Source organism: Ascaphus truei, chromosome 6 (assembly GCF_040206685.1).
Source record: "Ascaphus truei isolate aAscTru1 chromosome 6, aAscTru1.hap1, whole genome shotgun sequence".
NCBI classification, from domain to species: Eukaryota; Metazoa; Chordata; class Amphibia; order Anura; family Ascaphidae; genus Ascaphus; species Ascaphus truei.
The window spans coordinates 104,617,011-104,628,963 of NC_134488.1; the positions used below are offsets into that span (position 1 = coordinate 104,617,011).

Here is an 11,953-nt window from a genome sequence, read left to right on the forward strand (position 1 = left end):
AAGAAATATATGTGTTGGTTCAGTTCAAAGTATAATGTATGTCACTGCAGTTGTTTTTGCTTGGATAGACTTTTCCCTTGTTTCATCAAGCTGCATGTAAACTTTCTCCTCCACAGGTCCACAGTCCATCTACTCCACGCAATGCTCAGAGGGTGAGATCAACACAGTCAAGGGTTTCCATTCCTAAAGCTTTGACTGCCTAATTTAATCCAGAAGGGACAATTGTAAGCTACACCGGTATTTAAAAGGGACACCCAAAAATCTCGGTAGTAGCGCAGGCCGTAGAGTAAAAAAAGATTAGTAATCACGTCATTTGAATATTAAAATCTTTGAACCATAATAGACGTAGGTTGCAATTAGAGGACAATTCCTTCGGTAATATAAAAGTAAATGAGGCATATTAAAGATCATCAATTTAGCCTGACCGGTTGAAACTGTCCTACTGAGTCTGTTTAACGTGAAACAATATTTACACGGTCTAAAGGGGTTTCAAAACTTTTTTAGATTACTACAAAAAACATTTTTCCAACATCCTTTTCTCTCAGAGATGTCGGATAAATGTAGAGTGCATTGCAGACCTCTGTGGTTAAAATGCTTCATTGATGCCTCATTAAACATTTGTGCATTTGAGGGTTTCTGGAGGATGAGAGGATGTTTACCCCTTGTTTACCGCTTAATCTAGTGATCACTTTAAGTGGCAGGCACTGTCAAGTAATTCCTTCCTTTACAGCAGGGCATTGGATAGTAACCTAACTTCTGGCTTTTACGGTTTTCCAAAGGACACTCCTTATCAATTTTATTCCTGATGTGATGGAAAATGTGCCCCATCGGTTTTGGAAAATGTGCCCCATCGGTTTTGGAAAATGTGCCCCAGTCACTCAAAGGAGGATAGTCCAAATAATACATCTAACCCAACCTGGAAGGTTAAAAGCACAACATTCCTGAAGATGCTGATAAGGAGGTTAAAGCTGCAGTTCAGGCTCCCTTTTTTTTAGTTTTTTTTTTTTAACTTCAATAGTTTCATGTGGGCAATCTCTACTTACCTAAAAAAAACTGCATAGCTGCCAGTCAATTCGTTCTCCGTCTATTGATCGGCAAAGTTTGGCGACATCTTTAAATATGGGGAATGTAAATTGTTGCTATAGGAACAAGCATGCTTGTTAAAATAGAATACAAGAAAATTGGTCAAATTGGATGTATTAGATCAGAAGCGGTGTGTCCTATTCTCCACAGTGTTGCCTATCACCATCATAAGGGCCAATATGTTACCCTGTAATCCAAACAGCATAAGACACCAAATAAAATGGTTTGTTCTGATATCGTAGGCATTACAACCACCTGTCATCTCCAGTAGCTCCTTACAAGGGCACTAAAATGGACAGAACTCATGAGCAAAGCTAAAAACACATTTAAACAACAATTTATTTAAGAACAACAACTTTTGGACTAATATCTTGAGGTAAAAATGTGCTGTTGCTCCTAAGGATCACCTGTAAATAGTGACTGTAAAATATAACATGCTTGTTAGGTGTCTGTAGTAGGACAGTTCTTAGTGTGATATTTAACTATTATACCTGTAACCACAACCAACAGCTGCCTCTCTTCATGATATGTCTACCTCTAGTTATGATTGGAACTACAATGCATGGTTTAATTTCAACTACCTACCAGAACAAAACCTTATTGATTGTGCTGAGCCAGGTACCCATTATATTCAAAGTGCGTGTTCTTTATCGGAGGAGATGTTTGAGGAGAATCACTAATATACATTTTATTTAACTATTATTCAGTAACAACAAATTTAGAAGAAAAGTTGTGTATGTGAAAATAAAATAAGTTTCGACAAGTTATGCTGGATAAATCTAAAGTTATACTGCAAGACAATGCAATGTATAAGACGTAGGGCCAGCAGTGTATGTATGAGTTATAAAGTATTTAAAAGAATTGGCTTTCAGGTGCCTTATTGCTTAGTACTGCTTGGCAAATATGACTCAAATGCTGGGATTCACTAAGTTTCCATCAACTTGAATCTTCCCCAAAATATTTTAGCACTTTAAAGCGAAAACATCAACTCGTTTGGTGAGTATAATAGAGTAATTTAATGTTTTTTATATACACGTCCCATATTCAGCCTTAGAAGCAGAAGTGTTATTTCACTGTGTGTTGGGGGATGCCTTCAGGTTTGCTGATAGGTAACTTGCAAGCTTTCAACACAACTCATTGCCATTACTTATGGATATTTTCTTTACCTAAAAAGATCTCTCACTAAATACCTGATACGTGCTGTACCTTAGATACCTCTGCTTTAGATGTTTGAAGAATAGATTTCAGTTGTGCTCGAAGCTTGCATAAATAACACTGGCATCTGACAAATGCACTTCTCTCTAACCATCCATTTATATACCATTTATATACCATTTATATACCATTTATATACCATTTATATACCATTTATATACCATTTATATACCATTTATATACCATTTATATACCATTTGGTTATTTCTAAAATCAAGTGACATGCTGTATATAGTCGAATCCATCATTCTACAATTATAGCTCACAGCTGGTGATGTGAACTATGCCACCCAGACACCCACACGTGTTGTGCAGACACGCAACCGCACTCTCCTTCTATAACATAAGGCTAAGGCCCCGCTGCCTCAGACCGGGCGCCCGCACTGCAGACAGGCGGCGCGTGGAGAGGCACTTGACCGCTATCTGTGGTCTGTAGGGAGCGGCGTGGTTGGAGTGGGGGGGGGGGAGCGTGGTTGGAGCGGATGGCTACAGCGGGGGTCTCCCGGGCTGCAGGAGGGTGCTGCTGCCGGCAGTATGCTGGAAGGTAAGCAGCTACCCCCCCACACATGCGCTCTGCTGCTCGCTCTCCGTGCTGCTCCCTCCCCCGTCAACACACAACACACAACACATAGATACATATACACTTACATACACACACACACACTTCCCCCCCCCTAACTTTTGGAGGTGGGGGAAGCTCTGACAGCTCCAGCCCCCGCCGCTGATAGGCTCACCAGCGCACCACGTGACGCGTCAACGCTAGGGATCTCAATTCTCTTGCATCCCCTGGCGGCTGAGGCGTCACAGTGCGTAGTGAGCCGTGCAGCGACGGGGGACTGGGACCGGCTCGGGAGGATACCAGGGGATAGTGAGTAACGCGCACGCGGCCGCGCGCGCCGCCGGACGCAGCGGGACCCAGGCCTAATAACATTCATCTAATTCAATTCCCATTGTTAATGAGGACATGTGTGTTTGTCAGCCTTTTCCTAATCTTTGGAAATTGGAAAAACACAAGACATTATCATTATCCGGCATTCACCACAACAATCGTTTTAGAAGCAGTGATAATGATAATATGTATATTAAACAAAAGTCTGTGTGTGCCGATCACACGTATTTAAAGTGAAACTTCTTTGTCTTTTGTCACTGTTTTGTCACAGAAATTGTATCTGTGATGGTGATGTTAAAATCAAAACACAAGTTCAGTGCCAAAACGCAGAAGTTTGACTTAGAACGCGTGTTAGTTATTTGCTTTTCTATATTTATAGTAACTCTGAATTCCTTGTGTGTGCGTCACTGTGTGTGTGCGCGCACGCCAGTCAGTGTGTGTATGTGCGCGCATCTGTGTGTGCGCGCCAGTCAGTGTGTGTGCCTCAGTCAGTGTGCGGCAGTGTGTGTGTCTTGCAGGCCCCTCCCCCCTCCGAGCAAATGGGACACGCGCGCTCAGCGCTCTCCCCTCCTCTCTCCGAGCTACAGGGACACAACGCACTGAGTGCTCTCTCCTCCCTCCCTCCGGCGGTCCTGCTGCTGCGGGGGGCGCACTGAGCACTCTCCCCCCGGCAGTGCTGTTGGGATTGCTGTTTTAAAGCTGCAGACCAAGCAATATCCTTTGTGTGTGTTTTTCTTTTTAAATAAATCATTCTGTACTATGAGAAAATACATGTAGCATTTATTTTAAATACTCTGAATTACATTTTTAATGTATTATAATGTAACAAGCCTTTTTTGTTTCTATGGCAACCATTTTATAAAGTCACATCCCGTTCCAGACTGCCACACCCCTTTTTGAGCCTTGCAGCATCGGCGACATCTCCCGGCTTCCTACGGCATACTCGGTATCCACCCAGCATCTCCCCCCTGCAACTGATGTCAATATGGTTGTGCAACGTCAAATGGCGCCGCATTGCCATGACAATAGGACACTACGTGATGTCACGTGGCACCACATTGCCATGACATGAAGTCACATGACGCATCAGTGCCATAAGGGATCCCGTTGTCATGGCAACTTGACGCCGGGTGACGTCACGTAGCATCCCGTTGTCATGGCAACACGCCACATTGACAGCAGTGGCAGAGGAAGGTGTTGGAAGGGTGCCAGAGGATGCCGGGAGACGCCGCCGAATGTAAGAACTAAATGTAAACATGTTATCTCCGGGTTAGCCTTCAGTAGAAGGTAGCAACCCTGCGGTGCCCTGGTTTTATGACCAAGGAGGCGCGAGCTTCCCCCCCCCCCCCCTCTCCTATGAACCCTCTACATAAAGACATACAAATAACAAGAGGACACATATATGGAGGTAAAAGGCCGCGGCTTATTTATTAACACCAATGGGGATAGCGTACCACCTGTCCGCGCCAGAATGCTCAGAGCTGTGCAACGCAAAGGGGGCACCCGGAAGTACGTCCCGGTGACCTGCCCCCTCGCTTCAAAACCCCCCCGATAACCAGCCCCGAGCCACTTCTGGGGGACAAGCACCTACCCCCTCCCCAACTGCCGCCGCGACAAAGCAATTGGTCCACTGACCCCTCCATCATAATCTTTTCTTTCTTGTCTTGAATATATACTCTTATTTATCTGCAAAATAAAGAAATGTTAACATGGAAACAAATTTTTTTTTTTTTTTTTTTTTTAAACTTAAGTCAAAAGGGATGGGTGGGAGGGAAACAGTTGAAACGCCAAGGAACAAGTGACAGTTGCTTGTTCCTTGGCTCTATTTGAAAAACTAACTGCCCCAACTGCCTTCTCCGATCGCGCACAGCGACCAACAGCCTAGCTGGGGGGGGGGGGGCCGCACCCCCCGGTCAATAGCTGTAGCCACCCATGCGGGCTAGGCCAGCTCTATGACCAAGGAGGCGCGAGCTTCCCCCCCCCCCCCCTCTCCTATGAACCCTCTACATAAAGACATACAAATAACAAGAGGACACATATATGGAGGTAAAAGGCCGCGGCTTATTTATTAACACCAATGGGGATAGCGTACCACCTGTCCGCGCCAGAATGCTCAGAGCTGTGCAACGCAAAGGGGGCACCCGGAAGTACGTCCCGGTGACCTGCCCCCTCGCTTCAAAACCCCCCCGATAACCAGCCCCGAGCCACTTCTGGGGGACAAGCACCTACCCCCCCCCCCCAACTGCCGCCACCAACGGGCCTGTTTAACCCCCTTAAATCAGACCCGTACCGCCATACCCCTTATGACCTCTTCCAAACCTTCCTGTAACTCATTATTAAACATGTCCACCCCGACATCCGACAACTGTACCCCATCTTCCCTAAACCATCCACCCAATTTAAAACTAAACTGCGGGTGACGAATGACCCAACCCCCACATTGAACCACGAAATTCCCCACCATCCTGTTTAACCTCTTCCTCGTCTTGTTAACTCTCCCCGGGATACGCGCACCTTTCCAAACCAACCTGCATATTATCTCGGACCAAACTAATTGCACCCCTGGCCAAAACGTTAACATGCGCGCCAAATCTTGCTTAATCTGCTGAAATAAATCAATCGACCGCAATTTTGCCATATCATTACCCCCAACATGAATAATGATGATATCCGGTGCCCTCCTACCCCTGGCCCTAGAAATTAACAGCGGAAAAAGCCGTCCCCACCGCATCCCTCTCATCCCCCACCACGTTACCTCCACCTGCTCCATACTCAACCCTAAATTCTTTCCGTAGGGGCGCGAATTCGCCCTCTTCCCCGCCCAGTGTACCATTGAATCTCCCACGATCCAAATTACCACGAAATCTGAGGAGGCAAAAACATGGTGGGAAAAAAGAAAAACAACGGCAAAGTGTTTAATCTAGCGCAACATTCTCACCTACCAAATCCGGCCTGATGTATGTCCGGTAACTGTCTGACTTCCAGCGCCCAATCCTCCGTATCTTTGCTACCGCGAGCCCAACGCGTGCTGCTTCCGACGCTGCCCCAATGCGAAAAGAATGCGTTCCATACTGCCCCCTTCTAACCCTTGCTGCTTGAGACACATCCGAAAGACCCGCCAATATTGAAACCTTGACAATGCCCCCCCGTTCTGGTGCACTAACAGTGGACCCCCTTGTTCTGGCCTAATGGCCAAATAATCGTCCAACGCTTTTGCTGGGCACACCACACTTCCAGGCAAGCCCTTCAACAAGATCCACGCTCCCTTTCCTTTCTGATCCGTTTTAGACCTCCGTACCAGCAACCTCACCAAACCTTCTCCTAAACTTACGTCAGCCCGCTGCAAGCCACCCCCTCCTTTCTTGGATACACAAACCAATTCACCTGCTCGCAGAGCTGCAAAAAATGCTATGAAGAATGTGACCTTAAAAAGTACTGCCTCAAAACTGGAAGAGCATACCACGTCTGTGGCCCGCAACAAACCTTCCAAAATTACCGGCGTCACTGGTCTTCTGCCATCCCTGCTAGTTATCCCTTTAACCATGCCTGCTAGCACCTTCCTTACCACAAAACACTTGGACACATCAACCCTACCATTCAGCCTAAGGAAGAACGATATACCCGCCATCTTTCTCCCTTTGGATCCACCAGCTAAACCCTTTTCCCTCAAACTCATCATGTGACCCAGCAAAATGTCTACCTCCGAGATCTTTTCTCCAGCCAACCTTTCTGCCTCCCGAAATTCTCGCCAAGCAGCCACATAAGCACCCCACGTACCCGGGGCGAGAGACGCCTTGATTAAATCAATCACACCTCCGTTACCAGATCCCACAAGACTGCTGGGCACCGTTCGCCCTGGGTCTCCGCCCCCGGTGCCAACCTCCGAAACAGCTCCATCTGCAAACGTGATAATGCATCAGCAATGTTGTTCTCCACCCCAGGAACATGCCTAGCCTTGAAACCTATATTAAGCTGTAAACACCGTAACACAAAATGCCTCAACAGAACCAACACTGGTGGGGACCGTGAACCAAAATTATTCACAGCCTCCACCACACCCAAGTTGTCGGACCAAAACGTCACCTCCCTGTTAGCAAACTTGTCCCCCCAAAGATGTACAGCCACTAGTAAAGGGAAAAGTTCCAAAAATGTCAGATTCCTGATAAGCTGAGTCCCTAAGCTGAGTCCCTCGCCAATCGTCTGGCCATTCCTCCGCACACCAAGCTCCATTAAAATATGCACCAAACCCTACTGACCCAGCCGCATCCGTAAATAGCTGCAGCTCATCGTTCCGCGCTGGACGCCCCCTCCACAACGTCCTTCCGTTGTAACTCTGTAAGAATTCTTGCCACACCGCCAAATCCTTCCGAATATCTGTTGTGACCCGAATGAAATGGTTGGGACGCCTTACCCCCACTGTAGCTGATGACAAGCGCCTGGAAAACACCCTTCCCACAGGCATAATGCGAACTGCAAACACCAAATGGCCCATCAAAACCTGAAACTGACTTAATGAGGCCTTCCTAAGAAGCATGAAATCCTTTATCATACACTCCAAAACAACTAACTTCTCAGGAGGTAACCTATATTCCCTGTTCACTGAATCAATTACTATGCCCAGAAAACTGAGAGTGGTCGTGGGTGCCACTGTTTTTTCATTCGCCAAAGGAACCCCAAATTCGCGCGCCATGGCTGAAAAATGAAAAAGCCACCTTGCGCACAAATCAGACCCCTGCGGACCAACGAAAAGGAAATCATCCAAATAATGTATGATCCCTGCTGCCTGCACCCTTTTGCGGACCACCCACTCCAAAAATGTGCTGAATGTTTCAAAATAAAAACAAGACAATGCACAACCCATAGGTAAACAAAGGTCAACAAAATAACGCCCTTCCAACATACAGCCCAATAAATGAAAACAATCTGGATGCACCGGCAAGAGTCTGAAAGCTGACTTAACGTCTGCCTTCGCCATCAATGCCCCCTGCCCCATCCTTCCCACCAAAGCCGCCGCTTGATCAAAAGTGGCGTAGCTTACGGAGCATAAGTCCCTATCTATCCCATCATTAACTGACGACCCTTTCGGGTAAGACAGATGTTGAATTAACCTGAAAGCCCCCGCCTCCTTTTTCGGAACCACTCCCAATGGTGACACCCTAAGATTTTTCAGGGGCGGGGAAAGGAAAGGACCCGCCATTCTGCCCAACTCAATCTCTTTATCAATTTTTTCTTTTGCCACATCCCCATTCAACCTGACCGTCTTCAAATTCCTCTCGCCCCCCGATCCCTCCTGATACTCAAAGGGGATCCTGAATCTTTCCTTAAACCCCTCTCGTAATAAGCTAGCTGCCCGTCTATTGGGGTATTTTTCCAGCCAAGGCGCCATTGCCTCTGCTGAAACTGGCGTTCCCGCCTTCCTGAACAGCCTGCTGTCCTGCTCCCTTGAAACCCTTACTATCTTTCTTAAAGCACTTTGATTTGGGATGCTGACCCCCGCACCCAGTGCAAGTATGTTAGAATCTACAATTCTCAAAATTGCATCTTGACTCGTTGTAACGCCAACATACCCCCGACTGCTTCCCACCTGCACGCCCTCTCCCTGATGTGCGCACCTGAAAATGCTCCCGCCAGACCCCTTTGAGGCTATTTGACCCACGAAAGGACGACCCCCCGTGTTTCTGAAACGCTTTTCTAATCGTATCCTGAATACTTAAAAAGCGCCGAGCATAAATGCGGATCCTTTTCCCCCGCAACGCCCGCCAAAATCCCAAATGCCTGCGACCAATTACTGAACGTGCGAGGAAAAAGACGCTTTTCCACATCCTCTCCACACCCAAAGACACCTGAGCCAACTCTCCACCAACTGTTCCACGGTTGCTCCCCCCGTCAAGCACTGAATCTGACCTCCCCTGCCGCTCACTTGACTTGCATGCCTCCACTGCTTGCTTAGTGGATAATAACATTGTCATCGGCAATAAAGCTAACTGAACGCCCTTAACCACCGCACTAATCATTCTTGCCTCAGCATCGCCCGCTAACCCCAACTCCAACACCTGTGGCCCAGGGGAGCTAACAATGCCCGGCAAGGTAACACTCTTATTTCCCAAACAAGCAACTCTTTTTCGCTTACTCTTCGATGCCCCAGTCCCCGGCGGTGTTTTGAACCGCCTGTCGGGACCTGCCCCAAGACTCTTGTCCTCTAAGCCTCTGACAGCAAGCTCAACCCGAGGCCCGGACCGCTTGCGAGCCGTGGACGACGTACCAGCGCCACAAAGCGAGGTCGACCGCGTCCCGGCCGTTCCAGATTTACCTGTAAATGAGGAAGCAAATATTAAACCCCCAATTAAGCTAACCTTCATTCCTGAATAAACTCTTATTTTTTTTTTTATTTTTTTTAAAGGACCAATCCTTTACCTACGTTCTCTTCTAAGCTGGGACCAAACCCCCCAACCACCTTTTTTTTTTTTTTTTTTTTTTTTTTTTTTTTTTTTTATTACCAACCATCCTTTTCCAGCCTTCCTTTCACCAGTAACCGGCTATGGCGAGCATGTCGGCCCCCTCCCAAAATCCCCCTCTTTTTTTTTTTTTTTTTTTTTTTTTTTTTTTAAGGGAGAAAGGGAACACTTAGCCACCTACTGCTCGCCTCCATCCATGCTCTTGTTTTTTTTTTTTTTTTTTTTTTAAGGTTGGGACCCATGTCCCACCCCTGTTTTTCCAGGGACCCATGTCCCACCCTTGTTGTTTTTTTTTTTTTTTTTTCCAGGGACCCATGTCCCACCCCTGTTTTTCCAGGGACCCATGTCCCACACCTGTTTTTGTGGGGACCCATGTCCAACACTTGTTTTTGTGGGGACCCATGTCCCACACCTGTTTTTGTGGAGACCCATGTCCCACCCCTGTTTTTCCAGGGGCCCATGTCCCACACCTGTTTTTGTTTGGACCCATGTCCAAACTTGTTTTTGTGGGGACCCATGTCCCACACCTGTTTTTGTGGAGACCCATGTCCCACCCTTGCTTTTTCCAGGGACCCATGTCCCACACCTGTTTTTTGTGAAGACCCATGTCCAACACTTGTTTTTTTTTTTTTTTTTTTTTTGGGGACCTATGTCCCACACCTGTTTTTGTGGAGACCCATGTCCAACACTTGTTTTTGTGGTGACCCATGTCCCACACCTGTTTTTGTGGAGACCCATGTCCAACACTTGTTTTTGTGGTGACCCATGTCCCACACCTGTTTTTTGTGGGGACCCATGTCCAACACTTGTTTTTTGTGGGGACCCATGTCCCACACCTGTTTTTGTGGAGACCCATGTCCCACCCCTGTTTTTTCCAGGGGCCCATGTCCCACACCTGTTTTCGTGGGGACCCATGTCCAGCACTTGTTTTTGTAGGGACCCATGTCCCACACCTGTTTTCGTGGAGACCCATGTCCAACCTTGTTTTTTTATAGGGACCCATGTCCCACACCTGTTTTCGTGGAAACCCATGTCCCACCCCTGTTTTTTCCAGGGACCCAATGTCCCACACCTGTTCATGTGGGGACCCATCACCCAGGCTCCTCCCAAAAGTCACCCAGCCTTCAACCAAATAGGCTGTGATTTCCAAAAACTCCGCCATGACATACCCTTCTGCACCACCAACGCCTCCCGTGCTCCGTAACTAGGACCCCCTTCATCACTTGATGATGGCCACGCCTCAGCGCAGGTAGCATGGGAACCACCCTGTCCTCTCGCGTCTTCACGACTGCCCAAACTTCCTTGATCACTCCCAGCTTTCAGCACTAGTGCACACATCTGTTTTTGAAACCATCCTTCCTCATGGTTGTGCGCCTCCGCCAAAAGCTGCATGGTGCTGACCTGAAAGGACATCGCTACTAACGCTGTAATTTTATCCAATGGCTCGTCAAACACTGGTTTAATTCCACCACCTAAATCCTGCCAGCAAACTACTCTTGAACTCTTGCCTGGCCGATCTTCACGAAAACCAGTTCACTTGAATAGACTTAGAAACCGCTCTAAAGCTGTAATAACATAAAATTCCCGCATTAATGCTTATATCTTTAGCACCTTAACACCCCCCACCTCCATCCATTAGCGCTAACATCCAACCAACCATTGCTGTCATTTTTTTTTTTTTTTTTTTTTAAGTATGGTGTCACCCATGACATCAAAAACCTTAGCATTGTCTTCCATTAACCACAACCAAGACCAACCTCAAAAGGCTTTTTTTTTTTTAAATATACATTTTTATTTATTTATTTCATTATTATTTTTTTTTTTTTAAATGGACAGCCCCACCTGACCACCTCCCACTGTTTAAAAGAGTGGAAAAGAAAAAAAGGGGGGGGAAGGAAGAGGGCCAAAATCTCCCCAAGGAGGAGGGAGGAGGGGGGGGCAAAAGCCCACCATTCCAGCCAAACCACCACCAGCCCCCTCCCCCAGCCGTAACAACAGCCTTGCCCCCAGCCCCCCCCAAAAAAAACCCCACCCCCTGATCATCGTCAGGAGGCGGAACCACATGACACTCATGTTCCCTTGCCATTAGCCCAACCGCACGGCTAAGCGTGGGCTGGGCGAGCCTCTCTTCCCCCCCCCAGCCACACAAGCGGCCATAATAGGAGGACAGGAACAGGGCTCGCAAACGGCGAACTCGCAAACCTCCTCCTCCAAGCCGGTGCGCCTTCTTCGCGCAACAGCCCCAGGTAGGAGTCACTCTCCTCGTCATTCTCCCTCCTCCCCCCGCCGCTGCCACCAATAGAAAACGCAT

General features: G+C 47.4%; 1 protein-coding gene across 2 annotated transcripts; it reads right to left on the reverse strand.

Annotated features, from left to right (window-relative positions):
- Positions 1–5,423: 5,423 nt before the first annotated feature.
- On the reverse strand, positions 5,424–11,563 carry LOC142497560 (uncharacterized). Of its 2 annotated transcripts, XM_075605525.1 has the most exons (3): positions 10,812–11,563; positions 9,318–9,497; positions 5,424–6,052 (listed from the first exon to the last, which is right to left on the reverse strand). In XM_075605525.1, the coding sequence occupies exons 1-3, from the start codon at positions 11,053–11,055 to the stop codon at positions 5,466–5,468; spliced, it is 1,011 nt and encodes a 336-aa protein (XP_075461640.1). In that variant the 5' UTR covers positions 11,056–11,563; the 3' UTR covers positions 5,424–5,465. The 2 variants fall into 2 exon arrangements, with proteins under 2 accessions (XP_075461640.1, XP_075461639.1); XM_075605524.1 differs by having other exon boundaries at positions 5,424–9,497.
- Between the last annotated feature and the right edge of the window lie 390 nt (positions 11,564–11,953).

Excerpts from the sequence above, each read along its gene's own strand:
- LOC142497560 (XM_075605524.1), bottom strand. The coding sequence starts at position 11,055 with ATGTCCTTTCAGGTCAGCACCATGCAGCTTTTGGCGGAGGCGCACAAC. Across the intron at positions 9,498-10,811 it reads GGCGTTGGTGGTGCAGAAGG|GTAAATCTGGAACGGCCGGG; the intron begins GTATGTCATGGC and ends CCTCATTTACAG.